The sequence below is a fragment of the Zingiber officinale genome, chromosome 9B (genome assembly GCF_018446385.1).
Source record: "Zingiber officinale cultivar Zhangliang chromosome 9B, Zo_v1.1, whole genome shotgun sequence".
NCBI lineage: Eukaryota > Viridiplantae > Streptophyta > Magnoliopsida > Zingiberales > Zingiberaceae > Zingiber > Zingiber officinale.
In genome coordinates this window covers 90,818,494-90,845,280 of record NC_056003.1, presented here as the reverse complement: position 1 = coordinate 90,845,280, position 26,787 = coordinate 90,818,494, and the positions used below count along the sequence as shown (strand labels likewise).

The following is a 26,787-nucleotide window of genomic DNA, read 5'->3' as shown; positions in this document are numbered from 1 at the left end:
ATGGCTAGAAGACGCAATACCAGAGCTGATGAGACGGTACCCCCACCCGATCTGATGCATGTAGTCACCGAACTTCAGCGTCAGGTTATGGAACAACAACAAGTGATTAATGCTCTGATGAATTAGCAGGGGAATCCTGTTACCCCACCAGGGAATCAGAACACGATGCCAGCCATACCTACAGCTGTGCCAGTACCACCGGCACCAGTACCGCCCGTGGGCCCTGCCCCAGGGATCAGACAGGAGGCGTACCTGATTCAGTGGCAGAGACTGAAGCCGGAAGCCTTCTCTGGTAATTGTGAACCATGGGACGCTCAAGCTTGGTTCAAGACTGTGGAAAGCATAGTAGAACTATTGGACTGACCAGAGCATGAGAAGGTCAAGTGTGCATCATTCTGTCTTACCAGAGATGCCAGAATGTGGTGGGACCGAGTTAAAGCAAAAAGACAAGTGAACCAAATGAGATGGACGGATTTTGAGGCTGAGTTCTTTGAAGAATTCTTCCATATCCGTGTTACCAACAAACACTACGATGAGTTCACCGAGTTCCGGCAAGGTGACCTGTCCGTTAATGAAGCTGTGAAAAGATTCAACCGACTAGCACGCCTATGCCCAGAGTTGGTCAGTACGGAAAGAGAAAGGGTCAGACTCATGCTGAAGATGCTCAGACCCGAAATGACTCTGAACGTGGCTGGAGAAGTTAATAGACCGTAGACTGCAGAAGAGCTAATCAGCAGTGCCCTGATCATCGAACATTATTTGAAGGCGATGAACAAGGGCAAGAGTCAAGCCTAACCAGGAGGACAGAAACCTCAAAATACCAGAGCCAGCTGGAAAGGAAACCACAGTGGCAAGAGAAAGCAATGGAATGACTCTAAGGGTGGTCCCGCAAGCAAGCAACCCATGTTTCCTCAGTGTATCACATGTGGGAAGAAGCACTAGGGATATGCCGGATAGGCACAAATAAGTGCTACAACTATGGATTGGAAGGACATATGGCCAGAAACTGCCCTACTCAGGTTCAGACACCTCCTCAGCAGTATGTCCAGAACCGAGTTGCTCCCTCACAGCTACACCTAATGCAAGCTGCGATAGAAGGCCCTCAGATAAGCCAAGGGAGATTGGAAGCTCCGCTAGTTACGACGAATGCCAGGATCTTCTCCCTCACAAAGGAAGATGTGGCGAATGATTCTACAATTGTCACAGATCAGATATTTATTTTCAGTCAGCATGCTACTGTATTATTTGATACTGGGGCAACACACTCGTTCGTCTCTACACTTTTCACAAGAAAGATAGACATGCCACCTCAAGCCTTAGATTTCAAGTTCTTAACGACCCTACCGTCGGGAGAAGTGATGTCATCTACTCATATGCTGCGAGCCGCACCCATCAGAATCGCAGACAGAGAACTCTACTGTGATATGATAGTACTCGATATGCAGGATTATGATATTATATTGGGCATGGATTTCCTGAGTAAGTACGGTGCCTCAATAGAATGCCGTAATAGAAAAGTGGTTTTCCGACTAGAATCAGAACCGATGTTTGAGTTTATCGGAGAGCCAAGGAAAGGAACCAAGGAATTTTTATCAGCCATTAAGGCACAAAAGATGTTAAACAGCGGATGCACTGGGTTTCTAGCATGTGTGGTTGATACAAGCCAAGCAGAGAACCAGAAACTGGAAGATGTCAAAATTGTGTGCAACTACCCAGAGGTATTCCCCGATGAACTACCAGGGTTAACCCCCGATAGAGAAATTGAATTTGAGATCAAAGTGATTCCGGGTACTAAACCGATCTCTAAAGCACCTTACCGTATGACACCAGCTGAATTAAAGGAACTTCAGGAACAGCTACGGGAGTTACTCGACAAGGGACTAATCCGGCCTAGTCACTCTCCATGGGGTGCTCCAGTGCTGTTCGTAAAGAAGAAGGATGGGTCTATGCGAATGTGTATAGACTACCGAGCATTAAATAAAGTGACGATCAAGAACATGTATCCTCTACCACGGATTGACGACCTGTTTGACCAATTGAAAGGTGCCACCATCTTCTCTAAGATTGATCTGAGGTCTGGCTATCATCAAGTAAAAGTGAAACAGGATGATATACCGAAGATGACTTTCCGAACCAGATACGGACACTATGAGTTCGTAGTTATGCCCTTCGGAGTGACGAATGCTCCTACTTTGTTTATGGATCTGATGAATCGGGTATTCTCGGCATTTCTCGACAAATTCGTAATCGTCTTTATTGACGATATTCTCATCTACTCAAGAACCCAAGCAGAGCACACCGAACAACTGAACATAGTTTTGCAAACTCTTTAGGAGAAACAGCTGTATGCGAAATTTTCCAAATGCGAGTTCTGGCTCGATCGAGTATCATTTTTGGGTCATGTTATCTCCAAGGATGGGGTGATGGTAGACCCCATCAAGATTGAAGCGGTGAGTAACTGGGACAGGCCAAAGAATGCCAGTGAGATCAGAAGTTTTCTGGGGTTAGCAGGCTATTACCGGAAGTTCGTAGAGGGTTTCTCTAGAATTGCAGCCCCTATGACAGCTCTCACCAGGAAGAACAAGAAGTACGAATGGACAGAAGATTGCGAGAAGAGTTTCACAGAATTGAAAAGGAGACTGACCAGTGCTCTAATTCTCACTCTTCCGGAAAGTAATGAAAGTTTCGATATATACAGTGATGCCTCCAGATTAGGACTCGGAGCTGTACTCATGCAGAATGGCAAGGTCATTGCCTATGCCTCTAGTCAACTTAAGGAACATGAAAGGAATTATCCCACTCACGATCTAGAGCTAGCAGCCGTGGTCTTTGCTCTCAAAATATGGTGACATTACCTATATGGAGCGTAGTGTAAGATTTATACAAATCACCAGAGTCTGAAATATTTCTTCACACAGAAGGACCTAAACATGAGACAACGTAGATGGCTCGAGCTAGTAAAGGACTATGATTGCGAGATCTTCTACCATCCGGGAAAAGCGAACAAAGTGGCTGATGCACTCAGCAGGAAGTCCTGTGCCACCTCAAGGGAAGTTATGTGACGATATGAAGCAGAAATACCCAGAATTATTTTAAGTTCGAGGACGAACTTTTATAAGGAATGGGGGACTGTAACACCCATAGGATCCCTAGCAATTTTATGAATTTTACCATTATTAAAATAGGCCTTATTTGGTTTTTTTCCAAAATAAAAGAAAAATAGAACCAAAAAGAGGCATGACCAAGGTTTGAACCTTGGACTTTGTGTTAGATGCATGTATGTGATAACCAGTAGCCCCAGTATGGGTGTGCTGTTAGGAAAAGAAGGGGAATTGTAGTTAAGGTGAAGGCCTTTCATTTAGAAGGAGACTTAGAAGGAAAAGTTGGAGTTGTCTTCTTCCTCCCTAATGGAAAAAGATGAATTTGCCTTCTTCCTTCATTCAACATAAATAAGAAAAAGGGAAAGAGAACTTCATTTTCTTCTCTTTTCTTCCTTCCTTCTTCTCTCCACCGAAAAACCAAAGCCTCACCCTCACCATTGCCGAAACCAAGCCCAAAGAAATTCTTCTAGGAAAAAGTTTCAAGAAGCAAAGGGTATTCTCTTAGTGAATTAAGCGAGAGGATGTAAGTATTCCCTCACCTGCAGTACAAGTAGTTCTCGTACGCTTTATGTTTAAAAGTTGTTTGAAAAACTTGGGGATTTTATTGCAAGTTTCGGCCAAGATAAGGAGTTGTGGTCACTTATGGTTGTCAAGTTTACAATTTATGCTTCATGTTGTAATAAAAAGTCTAGAACCTTACTCTTGAGGTTTCGGCCAAGATGGAATACAAGGCTTAGTGTAAAATTTTAAGACCTAATCATGCTTGTTTATGCTCCATCATGATGTATGATTTATTATATGTTGTTAGTTAAGTTTTCATGCTACATGTTGTATAAACAAAACTTAGAACCTTACCTTAAGTTTCGGCCAAGGATGAACATAAGGCTTAGAGCAAGGTTTTGAAATCTAATCATGCTTGTTTATGCTCCTTCATGATGTATAATCTATTATATGTTGTTAGTTAAATTTTCATGCTACATGTTGTATAAACAAAACTTAGAACCTTACCTTAGGTTTCGGCCAAGGATGAACATAAGGCTTAGAGCAAGGTTTTGAAATCTAATCATGCTTGTTTATGCTCCTTCATGATGTATGATCTATTATATGTTGTTAGTTAAGTTTTCATGCTACATGTTGTATAAACAAAACTTAGAACCTTACCTTAGGTTTCGACCAAGGATGAACATATGGCTTAGAGCAAGGTTTTGAAATCTAATCATGCTTGTTTATGCTCCTTCATGATGTATGATCTATTATATGTTGTTAGTTAAGTTTTCATGCTACATGTTGTATAAACAAAACTTAGAACCTTACCTTAGGTTTCGGCCAAGGATGAACATATGACTTAGAGCAAGGTTTTGAAATCTAATCATGCTTGTTTATGCTCCTTCATGATGTATGATCTATTATATGTTGTTAGTTAAGTTTTCATGCTATATGTTGTATAAACAAAACTTAGAACCTTACCTTAGGTTTCGGCCAAGGATGAACATAATGCTTAGAGCAAGGTTTTGAAATCTAATCATGCTTGTTATGCTCCTTCATGATGTATGATCTATTATATGTTGTTAGTTAAGTTTTCATGCTACATGTTGTATAAACAAAACTTAGAACCTTACCTTAGGTTTTGGCTAAGGATGAACATAAGGCTTAGAGCAAGGTTTTGAAATCTAATCATGCTTGTTTATGCTCCATCATGATGTATGATCCCTTGTCTATGGTTAGTTTAAGTTTTCATGCTTTTTGTGGTAGTCAAAGTTTAAGATCCTTACCTTTAGGGTTCAACCAAGATTAAATGGAAGGTTTAGGGAAAAGTTTTGAACCTAACTATGCATGTTTATGTTTTCTCATGATGTATGATTCTTGATATATGGTTAGTTTAAGTTTTCCATGCTTCATGTGGGGTTAAAAATAAAAAAAAGAAGAAAACCTAGAATCCTACCTCTAGGTTTCGACTAGGTTAAGATTTAGGGTTATAGGAAGATCAAAAATCCCAATCATATATGCTAATGATTTCTTATGATGTGATATGGATTTTATGCCATCATGCTATTTGTTATGTGCACTTACGTCATCATGTATGTTTTCTCTAAGAAATGCAATGTGTTATGTGCACTTTATGCTACTATGTTATGCAAGGCTTATGTATGATGAAAAGCCTAAGAGATGCTTCCCTTAAGTTGGGACTAAGAGCACTCTTCATCATATGACAAGAATATGATATGCCATGATAGGACAAGAACATGATATGCTATGATATGATATAATATGATATGAAACATGATATGTTATTTTACTTTGTATGGCTTGTACTAGGGATGGGCTCCTAAGTTGCCCCTAGGTCGATGGTCTATGAAACTGGCCTAGTAAAAGGGATGAGCTCCTAAGTTGCCCCTAGGTCGATGGTCTATGAAACGGGCCTAGTTCCTAGTAGGTTCAAGATTTGCTACCTTGGATCTACTTAGGATGCACGCATTTATATATGTATGTGGTACAAAGCTGGGTCCTCATAATGAGATTATGTTTAAGTATTTATATGATATATATGTTTTCAAAGGACATCTTGCATATACTCATTCATGATGCATGTTTTCAAAGGATATCTTGCATATGCTTATTCATGCTAAATGTTTTCCTTTATGTTTTAGTAAGATGTTCCTTTCTGAAAAATAAGTTTATGATGCCTAGATGATCATGTTATTACTTTGTGTATGAACTCTCACATGCTATGTTATGATTTACTTACATGAGTATGACTCCACTTTATGCTAGTATGCAGATTTATATCTAGATGTTGGTTAAATGAACATGTTACCACTTTATGTTTAGATACATGATTCATGTTTTGTGAGTAGGAAGGAATCTTACTAAGCCTATGTGCTTATAGTTTAATTTCCCTTGTACTGCAGACAAAGGAAAGGAATAGTTGAATTAAAGGGGAGTAGCAGGAAGGGCAAGAATGTGTGTGGCAGTGGCATGGTGGAATAAATCTGCTTAATGTTTCTATGTTCTAAAACTTTACGTATGATGGATGATATTTATTGATGCCTACTCACTATGAACTTATGTTTTGATGATCTCTGATAGTATGCTTAGTTCAAGTAAAATGCTATGCATTATGTAGTAAGTAGTAGATGTTAGATCAAGTTATGAATGTTAACATGATATGTTGGATATATGATCCTATGATAATGAGCATGTTTCTATGACAACATGATTGTATGCTTAAGTTAGTTTAATTTGTTTCAAAAAAAAAAACATTATTTACTTCCGCTGCCATGTATGTATGTTTGCAAGTAATCCCCGTCCCTTCGCCCCCTTCCCGAGGCGAGGGGAAGGGCAGGGCGTTACAGCCTTAAGGGTCTTAGTGAAAAGATTTCTCAGGTTATCACCTGATGCAATCTAGGCGGCAACAACTTCGCCTCGTTGTACGATGTCTCGTATTGGGTGGTACTTGCGCTCTATCATGTTTACTTACCTTATGGGCTCATGGTTCCTTCAAGTTTGCTACTACACCAAATAATTTTGGGCAAATTAGGAATCACATCTAAGTCCATCATGAGGTTACTGAGCCATTCATCTTCTATGGCTGCTTCTGAGGCTTCCATATACTCAGCTTCTATGGTGGAGTTCGAAAAATACCTATGCTTAACACTCCTCCATAGTTATGACTTCACCTCCTAAAGTAAACACAAAACCCCGACGTCGACTTACTATTGTCCCTTCTTATTTGAAGTCAAAATTCGTGTAACTCACAGGGAGCAAATCATCTGCTTTGTAAGCTAGCATATAATCTCTAGTCCCTCTAAGGTACTTTAATATATACTTTACAGCAGTCTAGTGTCCCAGTCCTGGGTTACTTCTGATATCTGCTAACCATGCCCACGGCAAAGCAGATATCTGATCTCGTGCATAGCGTACATTAGGCTTCTGATAGCCGAAGCATAAGGAACTGCCTTCATGTCCTCTATCTACTTTGATGTCTTCGGAGATATCTCTTTAGATAAAGTTACTCCATGTCTAAAAGGTACAAAACCTTTCTTGGAGTCTTACATGCTAAAACGAGCTAGGATTGTATGAAGCTCGGGATAAGCACAACATTCTTTTCTTGTGATTCCTTGATCCCTAGAATATGTGCGCATTCTTCCAAGTCCTTCATATCGAATTGCTTGGACAACCATACCCTTACTTCCGACAACACTTTGATATTGTTTCCAACTATCAAAAATGTCATCTACGTATAGTACAAAAAATACCACCACGTTTCCATCATACTTCTTGTATACACAAAAACTCATCCGAACATTGAATAAATCCATAGGTCTGGATTACTTCATTAAACTGGATGTTCCAAGATCTTAAAGCTTTTGCTTCAGTCCATAGACCGATTGAGCTTACATACTAGATGCTCTTAGCCCTTTGCAATAAACCCCTCTTGTTGCTTTATATGGATGTTTTCTTTAAGACTTCCATTAAGGAAAGCTTGTCTTGACATCCACTTGCCAAATCTCATAATCCATATGAGCAACAATAGATAAAAAAAAATCTAGATAGACTTAAACATGACTACCAGTAAAAGGTTTCCCTTTTTCAACAAGCCTTGCTTTGAAGGTTTCCACCTTCTCGTCTGTCCCTCTTTTTCTATTGTAGACCTAATAGCTTTTACACAATTTGGTTATTCAACAAGCTCCCAGACTTTATCAGAATACATATATTCTAATTCTGTATTCATTACTCTTTGCCAAGATACTGCATCTTTATCTTGGAGTGCTTCGTCATATGTCCAGGGATCAGGTTCATGTTTTACCAAGGATTAAGTCTAAAGACTCTCCTAAAACATTAATCTTTCCGGTTGCCTAACAACCCTCCCACTACGATAAGGCATTGTCTGCAATTGTGTATCATTTGTGATACGTGTTACAGTTTCTTGTGATATTTCATTTTATACAATTGGTGTTATATTAGACATGTCCTTTATTATTTCTTTAAGAATAAATTTACTTATGGGCTTGTGGTTCATTACATAGTCCTCTTCTAAAAATCGGGCATTGGTGCTAACCATGACTTTCTGATTTTTAGGACTATAAACCTCCTTTCGTTTCTCTAGGATAACCTTCAAACAAGTGAACTCCTATCCAACTTATCAGTATCTCCCTCCAGCACATGTGTTGGACTACCTCAAATCCGAATATGCTTCAGATTTGGCTTACGCCTATTCTGCAATTCTATGGGAGTAGAGAGTTCTGACTTAAAAGGTACTATGTTCACTTTCGTTTCCAGAGTATATCCTAAAAATGAATTTGGTAATTTTCTGAATAACTCATCATCGATCTAATCATTTCCATAAGAGTCCTATACCTTCTTTTTACTACACCATTCTGTTGGGGTGTACCAGGTGCAGTAAATTGGGATTGAATCCCGACTTCTGATAAGTGACTCCTAAACTCTCCCAAGAGGTACTCGCCACTACGATCTCACCGTAGTGTCTTGATACTTTTACCTTGATATTACTTCACATCAGCCTAGTACTCTTTGAACTTATCAAAGTATTTAGACTTGCGGCGCATCAAGTAAATATACTCGTATCTTGAATAGTCGTCTATAAAAGAGACGAAATATTCGAAACCACCTCTTACCTGGATAGTCATAGATCCACACAAATTAGAATGAACCAATTCCAACACATCTTTGGCTCCTTACCCCTTAGACTTAAAAAGCTTCTTGGTCATTTTCCTTTCCAAGTAAGACTCGTAGGTTGGAAAGTTTTTTACCACCAATGAACCCAAAAGTTCATTGACTATTATCCTTTGAATCCTACTCAAGTTAATATGACCTAGCCTTAGATGCCAAAGATATGATTGGTTCATTTCCGAAGGTTGCTTTCTCTTAGAGTTAGAAGATGTGTTATTAATTTTCATTTGTTGCATCGTGGGAGTTATTGGATTTTAAATTGCCAACTAACGTACCAGAACAGATAACTTTTCTATTTTCTTGATAAAAACTTTGTTACCAAAATAGACAGAATATCTATTCTTTAATAGTTTAGAAACTGAAATCAAAATCTTTCTAAACTTAGTACGTAAAGACAATTTCTCAAAATCCATGTTTTATTCCTATTAGAGGATAAACATCTCCCACTGCAACAACTGCTATATTTGCAGCAGTGCCCATGTAGATGGTATTTTCCCTTTCATATAGTTGTCAGGTTTCCTGGAACGCCTGCAATGAATTGCAGACATGATCAGTGGCTCCCATATCTACACACAAGGTACTGGTAGATAACACCACTAAACATGTTTCAACAACTAATGAATTAAATACACTTTTATTATTCTCAATTCTAAGAGGATAGTCCACCTTAAAGTCCAAGTTTTGTTTCCAATCATAATTGGAACTACTAAGTCTATTCTATAGTGTAACAGTTAGGGGATTGACAAATATTTGTAATCCTAAGAATCACAAAAATATTTGGTAAAGACCAGCACCTTAAAATCCTGTGAATTTTGTATGCCACGTTAGCGTGAACGTATACAAATTCAAACTTTAATAGGAGATTTTATCCATTAATTTTATTGTCTTGTCAACCTATCTTTATGACAAATAAAATTAATAGTTGGTCTTTCTTTGATCAAATATTTGGTCAAGACTTTGAATTTAAAATAACATTGATTCCTCAAACAATATTATTTAAATTCACCAACACCTCAAACACCGGGAATTATGCATGTCACGATAGTGTGGACGTATACAAATTTAAACATTTGTAAGAGGAGGGTTTTACCCATTAATTATCTTGTTAATAAATCTTTATGACAAATAAAATTACCTCAAACACCGTGAATTTTGTATGCCACGATAGTGTGGACGTATACAAATTCAAACATTTGTAAGAGGGGGTTTTAATTTTATTATCTTGTCAATCTATTTTTATGACAAATTAATAGTTAGTTTTCCTTTGGTCACACAAATAATAGCAGTGACTCCGATGGGGAGGATACTATTAAATGCGCCTAAGTGTATACCATTACTTGATACTAAGTCCATTAAGTAGGATTGTGCCCCTTCCGATGGGAAAGATCACACGCTCCTAAATAATTTTCTATAACCATCCATAAAGGAAGTTTGATCTACTGATCCGCAAACAAACTCATCTAATATGGAGGAAGGCACTCAGAGCCAACGCGCAAGTTTATTTGCATCACTTACAAACTAGTAATGGAGACCGTGGAATCTATCTACTAATCCCTCTCCCACTTAGTTATTTAAGGTGAGGAATTTTAACCTATCAAGCATACATCACATGCACACACACATCACAGTAAATAAGAGCAATAAATATGGAAATTAATTTTCCAACTATTATGGCTTCTTCCATCACTGTTCTTCGTGTGCTCCAACCCTGGCTGCTGCCATCTTTAGCCACCACCATCGGGTCCATGTTGTCGGGTCCATCGAGCTTCCTTTTCTGCTGCGCCTCTGGTCCTCCAATAGCACCACGCTTCGCAAGGATACGATCCACGACAAAAATAGAATTTTACATATATCGATCCTATATTCCACAAAGGAATGTACATGTATTCTAGATCAAACAAAAAAGTAAAATTCAAAAACTAATACAGCTCCTGCTATATTTGATACATACAATCATGCACACATAAAATAATGCCCTTGCCATGTCCAAGGGTCCAATCACACACAACATCTATAAGCCATAATAGTTGGAGCCTGCAACCACAAAGTTAGCACATCCTACTATTATCCTGCCTAAATTATGTATGACATGTGCATAACTAAATTGAAAACCAAACACACAGAGGCAAACCCTAGCTCTGATACCAATTGTTGGTTGGTCCTAGGAAGATCGTATCGGTTCCACTGTACAAAAATTTTATACAAGTGTCGAACCATTCATAACAACCTATTGTGTTCTTTAGAAATTAAATTCGGAATTACAAACGGAACTTAACATTATTGATTTCAAATTTAACTTATCTGTTCTTAATGATTTAGACTTAGATCGCAAGCGAAACTTAACACTATTGATCTAAGTCCGACCTATGTTACAAAGTTGATTAAATATTTATTTCTAAAATCGGCTCCCAGGTCAAACATGACGAGGCACTGGGCCTTCTTGGGTATGGGATCATCCACCATTGCCTCGACAAAGCCTTTTATAGAAATTTAATATTTAATTTCCTAAAATAACATTAGGTTTAACCAAAAAGAACAATCGAATCACAAATTCAAAAAAACAAAAAAAAAATGAACTCGAATTACAAATTCGAAACCTAGAATTATATGCCTCTTGTGTTTGGAATTCATACAAAGAAAAACTAGTATGATGCGGAAAACAATTACTAGTTATACCTTTCTTTGTAAGCAAATAACCTCTTGATCTTCTACCGTATTCCTCTTCTAATCTTGGACATTGTGTGGGCAACGATCTTCCGAGATGAGAACCACCAAGCTCCTTCTTCTCTAAGCTAGATTTGACCACCACCAATTCTCCAAGAGATGTAGAGGTCCAGCTACCACCACCAAGCTCTAAGGGATGCTAGAAACAAAACCTCCTTTCTCTCCTTCTTCTCCTAGCTAGAACCGGCCACCAAGGACTCCTCTTGTGTTGATGCCGCTGGCCAGGAAGAGAAAAGGAGAAGAGCTAGAAGCAATAGGGCCAACCACCACTAAGGAAGAGAGGGAGAGAAATAGAATAGAGTTGTTAGCAATGAAGACACCCCTACCCTCTCATTTATAATCCTTAGTCTTGGTAAATTAGGAAAATTTAAATAAAACCTTCCTTAATTCCTTTGCCATGAAAAGGAAAATTTAATTAATTAGAATCAAATTCCTTTTCTTAAATCATATGGCCGACCACCGACAAGCTCCAAACAAGGAAAGTTTTAATACAAGAATTAAAACTTCCTAATTTGTTTCCGGAAATTTTTAATAAAAATTTCTCTAATAATTTATCCCTTCATGGTTGGTTATAAAAGGAAATTTCTTTAAATTAAAATCTCTCTTTTAAAACATGTGGATGATTTCCAAAAAGGAAAGTTATCTCTAAAATTAAAATCTCCTTTCAATCTACAAATAAGGAAAGATATCTAATCTTTTCTTAATCTTTTGTAGAAACTTATAAAAGGAAATATTTAATTTTAAAACTCTCTTTTTAAATCATGAACATGGTTACAAAAAGGAAAGTTTTATCAAAATTAAAATCTTCCTATCAATCTACAAATAAGGAAAGATATCGAATCTCTTCTTAATCTTTTGTAGAAAGCTATAAAAGGAAAAATTTAAATTTTAAACTTTCTTTTAAAACCATGGAAGCCACATAAGAAAAATTTTAAAATAAAAATCTTTTTATTTTGTTTAGGGCCGGCCACACCATGCATGGGCTCCAAGCATTGGCCGACCCCTCTATTTAGCTCATCCTTTTTTCTTTGGCCAGCCCAAGATTGGGTTCCAAGCTTGCTTGGCCAACCCCATTAGGATGGGTAAGAAGGTGGGTAAGGGTGGGTATAATACTTTATAAATAAGAGGCTACGATAGGGACCGAGAGGAGGAATTGGTTTTGGTCTCCCAATGAAATTAAGCTTGCTGTGTTCGCCCCGAACACTCAACTTAATTTCATCAATAATAATTCATACCACTAAAGAATTATTATTGAACTACCGCACCAATCCTAAATTACATTTTAGGCTCCTTCTTATTATGAGTGTGTTAGTCTCCCTGTGTTTAAGATGTCGGATGCCCACTAATTAATTGAGTTACTGACAACTCATTTGAATTAATATCTCAGTCCAAGAGTAGTACCACTCAACCTTATCATCATGTCGGTTTAACATGACAATCCTTATGAGCTCCTCTTGGGGACATTATCAACCTAGATTACTAGGACACAGTTTCCTTCTATAATCAACAACACACACTATAAGTAATATCATTTCCCAACTTATCGGGCTTTTTGATTTATCGAGCTAAATCTCACCCTTTGACAAGTCAAAGAAATAAATACCAAATATATGTGCTTGTTATTATATTAGGATTAAGAGCACACACTTCCATAATAACTAAGATTTTGTTATTTTATTAAGTTAGTATAAAAAGAACTTACCTTAAATAGTCCTACTCAATGCACTTAGAGTGTGCTAGTGTAATTTATTAGTCAAGATAAACTAATACATAATTACACTACGACTTTTCCAACGGTTTGTTCCTTTCCATCTTAGTCGTAAGCAACTGTTTATAATTTATAAAGAACTGATAACATGATCTTCTGTGAGTGACACCACTCACCATGTTATCTACAATATAAATTAATTGAACAACTATACTTAGCAAATAAATATAGACATATGACCAATGTGATTCTTTTAGATGCTTACAAAAAGCTAGGCTTTTAGTATACACTCTAGCAATTCTATACTCCTCCCAAGGAGATGGGCCGAGAGGAAAGACCCCAAGTGTTGTCTACTAGAGAGGCACCTGTACGAGATTTGTGCAAGGGGAAAGCCCCAGGGTTAGTGGCTCTCCCGAGCGAGTAAGTGTTGGATCTTGATGTTTCGATAGAGGGGGGGTGAATATCGATTAAAACTTTCGTTCGAAAAGAGTTAAGCGCACAGCGGAAATAGAGTAAAGACAAAGTAAGAAATCAAGGCAAGGCTAACACAGTTTGGTTTTACTTGGTTCGGAGCCTGTGTCGACTCCTACTCCAAGGCCCGCACTCGTCGAGTGCTTTCGTTGGGCAATCCACTAGCAGTTCGAATATTTGATTACAGTAAATTTAGTACAGAAGTGCTAATGAAAAATAAAACAAAGCTATACCGACAAGGGAGGAAAATTAAAAGAATAGGAGCGAGTTGTCGAAGCTTCGTTAGCATCGCTGGAGCGTAGAGTAGCAGAGCAAGCAGTCTGAGAGTTCTGAGTTGTGTCTTTTTGTGCTCCGCCTTTGACCCTCCTTATATAGGAGGCTCGGGGCACCTGGATCCCTTCCGAGCACCCTGGTGGGACATGGTAGGTCCAACCAGCAAGCTCCACGTGGCGACGCGCGATCAGGATGAGTTTTACCTCCCGGGCGCCCGGATCACCTTTCTCTAGAAACCAGCTTTCCTGCAAGACAAGGTCAGTCCGAGGCAAATAAATGGTGTATATCCTGCAAAACAAAGTGTTAGCACAGTTTATAAGTTTGACATAAAAAGTATGACTTAGATTCCGTCTTTCCAAGACCGGAATCTAGTCACGATCTCAACCTAGATATCTGAAATGGATCTAAGTCAGATCGACGCCTAATGTCCCCTTCCCGGGAATGCGTCCTCACAGTCACTCTCCTCCAGTGACTTACCTTACTTACCTACCAGACGTCCGGTCAGCCCTTCGACCCGTCTGGACTTCTCACTAAGCGTCCGGTCAGCCCGTCGACTCGCTTGGACTTCTCGCCAGCTATCCGGTCAACCTGTCGACCTAGCTGGACTTCGTGCCAGACATCTGGTCAGCCCGTCGACTTGTTTGGACTTCGTCTGCACACTCGGTCAGAGTGTTAGATCACAACAAACCTAACTTAACCCGATTTGTCATTCATCAAAACCTGAGTTAGACCGTTAGTGCTAACCACACCAACAATCTCCCTCTTTTTGATGGAATGACAACCTGTTTAAGTTAGTAAAAATATGCAAAAAAAAATAGAGCATTTTGTTCTAGCATGGGTTTTAAGTTAGTTTAATTTTGTTTTTCTAACTTAACCACCTATCCCTCCCCCTTTGGCATTCATCAAACAAGGATATATTTTTAACATTCAAAAAATATAGAATAAATAAAAAATATGTAGAAAGCGATGTCAAGTTAACTTGGGGGAGTTATGAACTTTCGACGATTTGTTTAAAATAATAAATTAAAATTTTAAGACTAAGTTTTTAAGGTGGCTAAAACATATAAAACAGTCTTTTGGAAAATAGCTAAGTTTTGAAAGAGTTGAAGCATTAAAGATTTATTTTTACAGAATTTAATTTTCAAAAATGACTTTGTAAATTTATAGAGGATTTTCAAATATAAGTATAAGTTTCAAATTTTAGGAAAAATGTTTTAAAGTATTAATCAAACATAAGTTTTGACAATCAAAATTGTAAGGCTAGTTTTTTCAAGCTAGATACATTTTTCAAATTTGTAAGATAATTTCAAAACTGAGTTTTAAAAGATATTTTCTTTTCAAAACTGATTGAAACTAAGTTTGAAGACAACTAAAAGCTAGTTGAAGAATTTAATTTTATAAAAGCTAGTTTTAAAAGAATATTTGAAAAATATGATTTCAAAAACTAAATTTGAAAAACTTTTCTTTTCAAGACTTAAAAAATTTAGATTTGAAACCAACGACCAATTTGAATAAAAAAAAATATATAAAAAATGCTTAAGGTGGAGAAAATAATGTTGGTGTTAAGTGTTGATTTAATCCTCCCCCTAAACCTGACATCTAAAATAGCTGTCTAACCAATTAGGTACTTACTGACTATCAAAAGATAGCAGCTTTCACTTGGTTAGTCAAGTTAAGTTAATTGCAATCAGTTAGTGGTTGACTTAACTGAGTAACTTAGCTTGATCAATGTATGTTTTGTATTTAACGCCCAGACTTATATCGATGCACTGACATAAGCATCTTAAGTCCAAGCAATTGGCCTATGCATCTCACCCCTTTCTATGTTTGTCAATCACAATCAAGGTAAGCCTAGGGTGTTGGTGAGATGCTCAAATACTAGTCCTATGGGTACATGTTTTCTAAAGATTTTGAACTAGTCTAAGGCTAAAATTGTTTTTGAAAAATTAAAAATAGGGAAGTTTTGAAAAATATAAATGCAGGTTTAACTTAGAATTTTGAAAGCAATCAGTTTAGAAAACAATTTTGAATTTTGAATATCCTAGTCTATCAGACACATCCCTAATTTTCTACGTAGATTGCTAAATTCACTTTCAGGGAGTGGTTTGGTGAATATGTTAGCTATATTTGACTTAGACTCAATGTACTTGAGTTCAATGTCACCTTTAGTGACATGATCCCTGATAAAGTGATGCCTAATTTCAATGTGTTTGATTCTAGAATGATGCACTGGATTTTTTGTCAAATTAATTGAACTAATATTGTCAATTAAAACTTTTACATTTGAGATAGTTAAGTTAAAATCGTTTAAGGTGTGCATCATCCATAATAGTTGTGCAACACATTCTCCTATTGCTATGTATTCTGACTCAGTTGTAGATAATGCAACACAGTGTTGCTTTCTACTAAACCAGCTGACAAGTGATGGGCCTAATAGTTGACATCCACCACTTGTACTTTTGCGGTCTAATTTGCACCTGGCATAATCTGAGTCAGAATATCCTATCAATTCAAAGCTGTTAGCCCTAGGATACCAAATACCTACATTTGTTGTTCCCTTAAGATATCTAAAAATTCTTTAGCACAGGTTTGGTATCTGGCACACATACTAACTGCAAATAAAATATCAGGTCGACTTGCAGTTAAGTATAGTAGACTACCTATGACACTTCTATAATATTTTAAGTCAACTGGTTTTCCATTGGGGTCATCATTTAGGATTGTATTTACTGCCATAGGTGTTTTTATTTCTTTTGTATTTTCCATTCCGAATTTTTTAAGTAATTCTTTAGTGTATTTTTGTTGATAAATATAGTTTCTTCATTTGTTTGTTTGATTTGTAATCCTAAGAAATAAGTTAATTTTCCTACTAGGCTCATTTCAAATTCTTGTTCCATTAGATTAGTAAATTCTTCTAAAAATTATGAGTTGGTTGAACCAAAGATTATATCATCTACATATATTTGTGAAATAAATATGTCTTTATTTAATGATTTAACAAACAAGGTTGGGTCAATTTGACCCTGGTTGAACCCTTTGGATGTTAAGTAAGAGGTTAGCCTTTCATACCATGCCCTGGGTGCTTGTTTAAGTCTATATAATGCTTTCTTTAATTTAAAGACATAATCAGGGTGTTCTAGATTTTCAAATCCAGGTGGCTGACCTACGTAAACTTCTTCTTTTATTAGTCCATTGAGAAAGGCAGACTTAACATCCATTTGGTATAGTTTGAATCCTTTATGTGCTGCATAACTTAGTAACATTCTAATGGATTCTAATTTGGCTACTGGGGCATAGGTTTCATCATAGTCAAGTCCTTCAACTTGACTGAACCCTTTGGCAACTAGCCTAGCTTTATTCCTAGTAATTTCCCCAGTTTCACTTAATTTGTTTCTGAATACCCATTTTGTTTCTATTATTTTCTTATTTCTGGGTGGTGGTACTAAGTCCCAAACTTCATTACGCTCAAATTGACCTAGTTCTTCTTGCATAACTATGACCCAATCTGGGTCTAGTAGGGATTCAGCTACAGTTTTGGGTTCAATTTTTGAGATTAAAGATATTTGACTTAGATTTCTAAAAGATGAACTAGTTTGAACCCTAAGGTCTGGGTCACCAATTATTTGATCAGTTGGGTGATTTGGGTTGACTCTTAGAGTTCTAGGTGGATGATTTGCCTGAGGTTGTTCTTCTTCTTCATGATTTAGAGTTTGGTTGGCTCCTTCAGAATTATTATTTTCTTGATCAAGTTCAACTGGGTGAAGTTGTGTTTGTTCTACTCTTTGTTTGGATTCTTCAAATTTCACATTAGTAGTTTCTTCAATTTTTAGGGTAACCTTATTGTAAACTCTATAGCCCCTACTATTTGGGGAGTAACCTACGAAAATTCCATTGTCAACTTTAGAAGTGAATTTTCTTAAGTGTTCTCTTGTGTTTAAGATGAAAGCTGGGCATCCAAATACTTTAAAATATTTTATATTGGGTTGTTTATTATAATAAATTTCGAAAAAGGTTTTGTTATGGGTTTTATTTAGTGTTGTTCTGTTTTGCACATAGCAAGCTGTACTAACAGCTTTTGCCCAGAAATACTTAGGTAAGTTGTATTCATTTAACATCGTTCTAGAGGCTTCAAGTAAGGTTCTATTTTTTCTTTCTACAATCGCATTTTGTTGGGGGGTTTTAGGGCACGAAAATTCGTGATGGTAGCCATTTTCAAGACAGAATTTGGTAAAGTTATGATTTTTAAACTCTCCCCCGTTATCACTTCTAATTCTTTTAATTTTAAGGTCCTTTTCATTTTCAACTTGTTTGCAAAAGTTTGAAAAAATTTCAAAAGTTTCATCCTTATATTTTAAGAATTTTACCCAAGTGAACCTAGAGTAGTCATCTATTATTACTAGACAGTATAAGCTTCCATTTATTGATTTGACTCCATGAGAGTCAAATAGGTCTAGGTGTTGAAGTTCCAAAATTGAGTTGGTTTGTGATTCATTAGTTGGTTTGTGGGTGGATTTTGTTTGCTTACCTTGTTGACAAGCATTACATATGGTTGAATCTAAGTTAGGTAATTTTGGTAATCCTTTAACTAATCCATTTAGTCTGCTTATATTTATGAAATTCGTGTGTGACATTCTTCTATACCATAACCAGGTTTCTTCTTTTTGTGTTAAATAACACTTAATTGAAGAAGTGGTTAAGTTGATTGCATAGATATTGTCTTTTCTAAACCCTTTCAGGCTTATGTTAGGGTTATCTAGGTGTTTAATTAAGCATTCTGTAGATAAGAACCTAACTTTATATTTAGTGTCACACAATTGACTGATACTTAGCATATTATACTTGAAATTTTCAACGAGTAAGACATTTGTAATGATAAAGTCAAGTTGTAGTTCAATATTACCTATGCCAATTACCTTTAGTTTGCCATTGTTTCCAAAGGCAACTGTTCCTAGGCTTTTGTAAGTAAGCTGAGTGAACTTGGTGTGATCTCCAGTCATATGTTTGGAGCAACCACTGTCTAAGATCCACCTAGTTCCCTACAATAAGTGGGAATTAAGGTTAGTGTAATTTAAGGTTATTTTCAGTTAATTCTTAAGCATCAGGTAATTTTTAAAGTTTTAAAAAATTTAACTTTTAGTTTTAAAATAAATTCTCAAGTTTAAAAAAAAATTTAAGTTTCAATTTTAAAATAAAATTTTTAAGTTTAACAAATTTAAGTCTTAATTTTAATATAAATTCTTAAGTTTTTTAAAAAGATAAAATTTTTAAGTTTAAAAAAAATTTAGTTTTATTTTAAAAAAATTTAACTTAATTTAAACTTAATTTGATTTAATTTTAATTTAATTTAATTTTATTTTAATTTTAATTTTAATTTAATTCGAGTTTAAATTTAATTTTAATTTAATTTAAATTTAAATTAAGTTTTAATTTAATTTAAATTTAAATTTTAATGTCCTTAGTCATCTCACCCGATCTATGTTTTCAATCAGGCAATCCTATAATTTTGTAAGATGAATTAGATTTAATTTTGGAGTTTGTTTTTAACTTGTGTTAGATTTAGGTTTAGCTTTGGGTTCAACAAATAGGCGTTCTCTGGATAAACTTCTGGGCTATGGTGAGTCACTCGGACATCATTAAAGTAACCATGCCTTCGAGGTTTTCCAAATAGTCCTATCCACTGGACTTAGTACAAAACCTTGGTCTAACTGGTTAGGATTCATAAAGGGTAGCTTCGGTCAATTCCACTTAGCCAAATGCACCAGGTCGAAGCCATATCTTCCTAGACATGCATAGACGAAGTTTCCCTAACGTACTATCATCCAATACTTCACCATTACCATTTTTCAAGTTAAACTTGAACCCTCTTTAACTAGTCCTAATTACCCTATCGGGTAGGTTGGTTAGGGTTACCTTGCTGGGTAGGTTAGTTTTGGAGGTGCCAGCTATTCTGGAGCCTCCCCCTGAATTAATGGCCATTAATTTAATTTTTGTTTTTTGTTTTATGTCTGTTTCTTTTATAATTATAGTTATCTTGGTGATAGTCTAATTTTTGGTGAGTTTTAGATTTTGATTTGTTTGATTTAGGTTTGTATTTTAGTTTTTGATTTGGTTTATTTGAATTTATATAATATATTTTTCTTTAGGTATGTAAAATTGGTTAAGTCCTACTTGCGTGGTGAGACACGCTTTCGGAACCCAAGCTTTATGTGTTGGTTTGTGTTGGGTTATTAATGATTTAAAAGTTTTAGTTGAACCTGATTTGTAACCAAGTCCAGTTTTGTTGTAACTTGCTTTTTGATTGTTTAAAATTAAGTCTAAGTTCTTGGACCTCGTTGTGAATTTTTCTAACATTTCTTTTAAATTATTAATTTCAATTTTTAGTGATAGATTCTCCTCCTCAAGTGTTAGATCTTGAGTTGGACTTGAGTTTTTGATTTGTTCCTTGAGGACTTGATTTTTCTCAAGGAGTGACTTATTTTCATTTTCTATTTTCACTAATTTATTATTTAAGCAGGAAATAATTTTAAAAAAATTTCTGTTTAGATTTCGGTATACCTCTTCGGAACCTTCAGAAATGAGTACGGACTCGTGGCTCGATTCGGGTTCAGATCTGTCTTTCGATTCATCCTCTGATTCTTCTTCATGGGCCATCAGCACGAGGTAACTCTGGTTCTTTTGTTCTTCAGCTTCCGATTCGTCCGAGGAAGTGTCATCCCACGTCGCTTTGAGCGCCTTATTTTTGATCAGCTTCGGTTTGTCATTCTTCAGTTTCGGGCACTCGTTCTTGTAGTGACCCTTTTTGTTGCATCTGAAGCACGTCACGTTCCTTGATTCGGGGGAGTTGATTTTCTGAAGGTCCACTACAAGAAAATTGGGCTTTTACACCACTTAAAAGACAACACTTTTTTTAAAAAGCGTTGTAGTTTTTTTTTAACAATGCTTTTAGTGAAAAGCGTTGTCTATTTCTTTATTTTCTTACTAATAGACAACTCTTTTTTAAAAACCGTTGTCTATTAGTGATTTTTGTGGGTCAACGACAACACTTCTTGAAAAGCATTGTCTATTACCATTTTTTTTAGTGTTGTCTATTGTCAAGTTCTCGTCTAAATTAAATCTAGAATGATACAAACCGTTGGATCAAGCAAGGAGTAGAAAAAACCTTAGGTTTCACTCGCACCCACACCTATCTTCCGAAAGCCTCCCGAACCCCTCTCACAACTTCTCATCTCTCGCCTTCTCCATCCAACTCCTCTCACGCCCTCTCCGTCCAACTTCTCTCCGACAAACCCCTCTCCGGCGAACCCTTCTCTGTGAACCTCCCCTCCGAACTCCTCTCCATAAAGATCGTGGGCAAAATTTCCTCACCTTATTCCTTCACCTCTTCGTCAAATAGCAAATGCCCTAATCGTCCCATTTTCATTCTTAAACCTAGACAATGTCGTTGTGTTGACCCAGGCATTGTTCTTCCTTTACCCCGTCAGGTCAACTTTGGCACTATCGTGAATGCTTGGCACGGAAGCATCTCACGGACCCGATATCAACCCTTCACGAACTCCATTACCGAGCAAGCCAGGCAAAGGCCACTACAAATAACATCGCCTCGTTCCCCCTCCTCCTTCATCGGATTTCGCTTATCCTCTCTCTCATCTCTCTCTTCTGCTGCTTTGCTGAGAGAGAAGCTAAGGGGTACTGGAGGGAAGCCACCGGCATCAAAGGACCTAGCGGATTCGGATCCGGCAACACTGCCGAGCAGGTCACTGAGGGCATCGACGCCTCTCGCCTCACCGTCATCGTCACCAGTACCTTTCTCTTCATTTCCTCCCACTTTGTCTACTTTCACAGTTAAGTCTGCTCTAAATCCGTATAGTCCGTCGTTTCTAGCTTAAAATTGGTACTTAATAGTCTGAGATGTGTGCTATTCGCTTCAAAGAGCTGTTTCTTTTCTTCTCTGACTTATTTCCCCCCATTTTCCTCATCCTAATTGTAAAATTTGTCTTCGAAGTAATAAAAAGAAAGTTGATTGGCCCTAAAAATCGGATCTTTATCCACAAAGTACCTCTTCCCTAAATCGTTTCTAGATTAACTTGATAGTTCCAGAGTGAAAAGTGTATTCTCGCCTATTTTTTCTCTTATGCTCAAGCTACAATTTGTCTTCTAACTAAAGCAAGATAGTTAATCATTAGCCTGAAAATTTTGATTCTTCAGTACTGATGTCATACAAAAATAATCTTTGTTCGCAAATTAAACCATTGTTTGATCTGTTCTTGCTGACCAGGTGGAAGCAGTGGGATCGGAGTAGAGACGGCAAGGGTGTTGGCCCTGAGAGGAGCCCATGTCATCATCGGTGCAAGGAACTTGGAAGCTGCTAATGCCGTGAAGCAGAACATCCTGAATAGCATTCCATCTGCTAGAATTGACATCATCCAGATTGAGCTCAAGCTGCTCAGCTCACTCAAATATGTCTGAGCCTTCGCCAAGAAATTCCTCGCCATGAATCTCCCTCTCAACATCTTGATGTAAGTAAAATAACATCATAGCTTCTCATGGTCGAGTGCTCTCATGGTTCAGCTTGAAGTTTATATCTTTGATTTGTTTTCAGAAACAACGCTGGTGTGATGTACTGCCCATTCAAGCTCTCAGAGGATGGAGTAGAGATGCAGTTTGCGACGAATCATCTCGATATTTTTATTTTTTTACTTAGCATTATCATTCAGATCTTCATCAGGATTATGAGTTTAACATGTTCCTTCTAATCTCAGGTCACTTCCTGCTGACAAATCTTCTACTTGAGAAACTAAAAACCACTGCGAAAAAGACAGGAATTGAGAGCTGCATCGTGAATCTATCCTCAGTCGCTCACGTTGGGCCTTACAATGAAGGAATCAAGTTTGACAAACTCAATGACAAGAAAGCGTAAGTTATTCTATCATCAATTTGGCAACAAAAAAAAAAGAAAGAAGAAGATATTCTTGATAACAATAATTGATGGTGTTGTTCTTCAGATATAACGATATGATGGCCTATGGGCAATCCAATTTGGCTAATATCTTGCACTCCAACGAGCTCGCACGATGCTGGAAGGTACGTCGACATTGTCTACTCCGGATGCAACAAAAAAAAAGGAAAAAATGGAGCATACCTCATGAAAAATATTGATTGTTAACAGGAAGAAGGGAAGCTATGGGAGAAATATCATAATTCTATCCATACTTTTTCCTTATTTTTTTCACCTCTTTACTATCTTTTAGATATGTTCTTTGAGGATCTGATTATTTGGATGGAAGATAGAACGAAAACGATCTTTGTTCATTTATGTGCCACTTTTAGTCTGATACCCTTAGAATACAAGTTCAATGTCTATATCTGTGATCTTAATTTTAGACTCAATGAGACTTTCTTTTCCTTTCATATACATCAATCGGCTTCTATACTCACACCTAGGGTAGAGTGTTATTCTTGGTTTAGTTGGTACATTCTCCTTTGATATTGAAATATTTTGTTATACTATTTTCAACTCATACAAAAAATTGAATCATGTTATATAACTAGAAAGATTGGAATCATGAAGTGTATGCCAAGAGTTTCCTTTCACTCACTGTCGACGGGGTCTGTGTGAAAAAAGAAGCTTGCATCAACAATAAAGTAGCAGAGTATCAACATTAAGCCTTTGAAGTAGTTTGCAGTGCCCTCCTGAAAAAGAAAAACAACCATTATTTGACGGAAAATTGGTATTGTACTCTTACTATTCTGAAAATGTGACAGAAACAACTAGAAAAATTTTACCGAATTCAAAAGCTTTAAACAAAATGTGAGAAGATGTATATATTGACTAATGAGCAAAGCCAACCTCAAAAGTCAAGTCTTGAGACCTTACCATATGTTTAGAACAATTTGCATTGATGGATGGCTGGTGAGCATAGCTGGTGAATGTACTGGAATGTGTTTTATGCTATATGATTTGCCAAACAAAGAATGATATGAAATGAATGACAAATAATACAGTATGTAGATGTATCTTACTGTTGCTTTTTCAATAGACGAGGACTACTTATTATCTTGTCAAACATTTGATAATGAGAAGGAATTTCAGTAATGCGAGAAGAATATATCTATGTGATTTATAGCATTAATATGCCTGTTAAAGAAATGTAGCCAGTAAAATATAAAACCAATCCAAGATATCATTCTAGGTTCTATGTATAGAATCATGTGTGGCTTTGGTTGCCTTTTTTTCTTGTTAGATCAAAAACTTAATATAGGAAGTATTTGTATTTATATGCGCTGGAAATTATTAAAAATGATTTTAATTCTTTTTTGCATATTCATCATGATATCATTACTGAGAATGATCATTTAACAGGTATATTTGTTTAGCCAAATACTTTCTTATTCTTGAAAAGCATAAAGATCCCATGCATGCGAACAATGAACCCATTGTCTAGTTATCTTTTGCAGATTTGTTCATCATGATAAGTTATTCCATTTGTTAAGTACGACAAAAAGCTAGCGAAGTACCTTTGTGGGCACTAGGTGCACTAATTTACCTGCCAAAGATCCATTTATTTCTTCTTTCTGAATCCAAATTTTCTCATTACTGTATGGTGTGAACTATGACCTTTGTTTTCAATTTTAAGAGTGAGAATTTCTTTTGCATAATACTGATGGTATTATTTTCGGTGGCAGATACACAGTGGTAGGTGTTTTGTCCCAGTCTCAAGCCGACAATCCTTTTTGATTAGTATATCTAGTAGAAGTAAGCATGCAGATCGTTGTCTTCGAGGCCGGCTAGCAATTTTGTGCTTTTTTTGTTTTAAATTCGAATGTCACTATCTACTTTGAAATAGAACTATTTAGTCTTTGTGTATAGTTGAATTCTCCTGTAAATACTAATACTTTGCAATTGAATTCTATTGTTTTGGTACGATTTTGAAAACATTAGCCGAGCTAATTAATGTTATTTTATATGTCAAATTCGAATCTAGACATGGTAAAAGAAAATTAATAGTTTTGTAAATATAAAAAAATAATTTTGTAAATAGATTTTTTTTATTTTTATTTTAAAAAGACAACGCTTTTAAAGTGTTGCACAAGTGTTATCTTTGCCAAAAACAACAACGCTTTTAAAGCGTTGCAAAAGCACTGTCTTTGCTACAAACGACAACGCTTTTAAAGCGTTATCTTTGAGCAGACTTTTAACAACAGTGCTTTTAACAACGCTTTTTCAGCCACATAGACAACGCTTTTAAAGCGTTGTCTATTAGCTTTTTTCTTGTAGTGGTCTTTCTTACTGAAGCTTCTCTTTCTCCTGGTGAACATTTTCCTTACCAAGTTCACCAGGTGCTCTTCATCTTCAGAGTCCTGGTCAGAATCTGCTATAGGCTCAGGCTTGTTCTTCTTTTCTTTGGAGGGACCTGCAAACAAAGCAATTCCTTTCTCGGCCCCGACGTTAGTTTGTTCATGTAGTTCTAATTCACAAAACAACTCATCTAATTTAAGTTTCGATAAATTCTTAGAAATTTTATAGGCATCTACGATAGATGCCCACAAGCTATTACGTGGAAATGCGTTTAATGCATACCTTATCAAGTCCCGGTTCTCCATTTGGTGGCCGATGACGTGGAGCCCATTGAGGATGTCCTTGATCCTCGTGTGAAGTTGACTTGCAGTTTCTCCTTCCTGCATTTTTATATTAAATATTTTATTTAATAATAAGTCTCGTTTTGTTACCTTAGCGTCGGTCGTTCCTTCGTGTAGCTCGATCAGTTTGTCCCACAGTTCTTTGGCGTTCTTATGTGGTCTGACCTGGTTTAGTTCTTCTCTGGTCAATCCGCACTGTAGGGTGTTGATTGCCTTGTTTTCTATTGACGCCTTCTTCTTTAGGTCTGACGTCCAATCTTCTGGATCCAGTAGATTTTCGGAACTGTCTACTGGTATTTTGTAGGGTCTGGTGATGCTCATCCACTGGTCGAAGTCCGTTTTGAGATAGACTTCCATTCTCTTCTTCCAATACGGGAAGTCATCCCCGTTGAAGAGGGGAGGACGCACTGTGCTGAATCCTTCAAGCTGTGACATTTTAGTCATGTACACAAGTAAACAAATAGACACAAAGTTCCAAGACTCGGTCTTGGATTAGTAGTGCGGAAAAAGAAAAAATAGTAGAAAGATCTAAATTGGTGTTGCACCAATCTAGATTTAATTGCTACAAAAAAAAACTTTTCAAAAAGGCAATGATATTAATCGTAAAAATGAAAGCCGAAAAAAAACTAAAAAATATTTTACCCCTTTTTTGATTGGTGGTTGCACCAAATCAGAGCGGTACCTGCTCTGATACCACTTGTTGGATCGTGATGTTTCGATAGAGGGGGGGTGAATATCGATTAAAACTTTCGTTCGAAAAGAGTTAAGCGCACAGCGGAAATAGAGTAAAGACAAAGTAAGAAATCAAGGCAAGGCTAACACAGTTCGATTTTACTTGGTTCGGAGCCTGTGTCGACTCCTACTCCAAGGCCCGCACTCGTCGAGTGCTTTCGTTGGGCAATCCACTAGAAGTTCGAATATTTGATTACAGTAAGTTAAGTACAGAAGTGCTAATGAAAAATAAAACAAAGCTATACCGACAAGGGAGGAAAATTAAAAGAATAGGAGCGAGTTGTCGGAGCTTCGTTAGCATCGCTGGAGCGTAGAGCAGCAGAGCAAGCAGTCTGAGAGTTCTGAGTTGTGTCTTTTTGTGCTCCGCCTTTGACCCTCCTTATATAGGAGGCTCGGGGCGCCTGGATCCCTTCCGGGTGCCCTGGTGGGACGTGATAGGTCCAACCAGCA

At 36.9% G+C, this 26,787-nt stretch overlaps 2 protein-coding genes across 5 annotated transcripts; both read left to right on the top strand.

The window, feature by feature from the left end:
• LOC122023145 lies at positions 1 to 22,389 on the top strand. The gene is made up of 5 exons (XM_042581233.1): positions 1 to 36; positions 130 to 192; positions 1,446 to 1,718; positions 21,087 to 21,809; positions 22,244 to 22,389. The coding sequence occupies exons 1-5, from the start codon at positions 1 to 3 to the stop codon at positions 22,265 to 22,267; spliced, it is 1,119 nt and encodes a 372-aa protein (XP_042437167.1). The 3' UTR covers positions 22,268 to 22,389.
• A 38-nt stretch (positions 22,390 to 22,427) lies between these two features.
• LOC122022281 (short-chain dehydrogenase TIC 32 A, chloroplastic-like) lies at positions 22,428 to 24,892 on the top strand. 4 transcript variants are annotated; one of them, XM_042580241.1, is made up of 6 exons: positions 22,445 to 22,484; positions 22,568 to 22,647; positions 22,728 to 22,881; positions 22,971 to 23,049; positions 24,424 to 24,569; positions 24,652 to 24,892. In XM_042580241.1, the coding sequence occupies exons 1-5, from the start codon at positions 22,459 to 22,461 to the stop codon at positions 24,436 to 24,438; spliced, it is 354 nt and encodes a 117-aa protein (XP_042436175.1). In that variant the 5' UTR covers positions 22,445 to 22,458; the 3' UTR covers positions 24,439 to 24,569; positions 24,652 to 24,892. The 4 variants fall into 4 exon arrangements, 3 of the variants coding, with proteins under 3 accessions (XP_042436172.1, XP_042436175.1, XP_042436173.1); XM_042580238.1 differs by lacking the exons at positions 24,424 to 24,569; positions 24,652 to 24,892 and adding an exon at positions 23,135 to 23,653 and having other exon boundaries at positions 22,428 to 22,484; XR_006122924.1 differs by lacking the exon at positions 24,424 to 24,569 and having other exon boundaries at positions 22,434 to 22,484; positions 22,568 to 22,627.
• Positions 24,893 to 26,787: the final 1,895 nt, after the last annotated feature.

What these genes read in the sequence shown, in the direction of transcription:
- LOC122023145 (XM_042581233.1), top strand. Translation starts at nt 1, where the DNA reads ATGGCTAGAAGACGCAATACCAGAGCTGATGAGACG. An exon ending in ATACCAGAGCTGATGAGACG is followed by an intron (nt 37 to 129) that starts GTACCCCCACCC and finishes ATGAATTAGCAG; the next exon opens with GGGAATCCTGTTACCCCACC. An exon ending in CCATACCTACAGCTGTGCCA is followed by an intron (nt 193 to 1,445) that starts GTACCACCGGCA and finishes CTCGATATGCAG; the next exon opens with GATTATGATATTATATTGGG.
- LOC122022281 (XM_042580238.1), top strand. Translation starts at nt 22,459, where the DNA reads ATGAATCTCCCTCTCAACATCTTGAT. An exon ending in CTCCCTCTCAACATCTTGAT is followed by an intron (nt 22,485 to 22,567) that starts GTAAGTAAAATA and finishes ATTTGTTTTCAG; the next exon opens with AAACAACGCTGGTGTGATGT. An exon ending in AGCTCGCACGATGCTGGAAG is followed by an intron (nt 23,050 to 23,134) that starts GTACGTCGACAT and finishes GATTGTTAACAG; the next exon opens with GAAGAAGGGAAGCTATGGGA.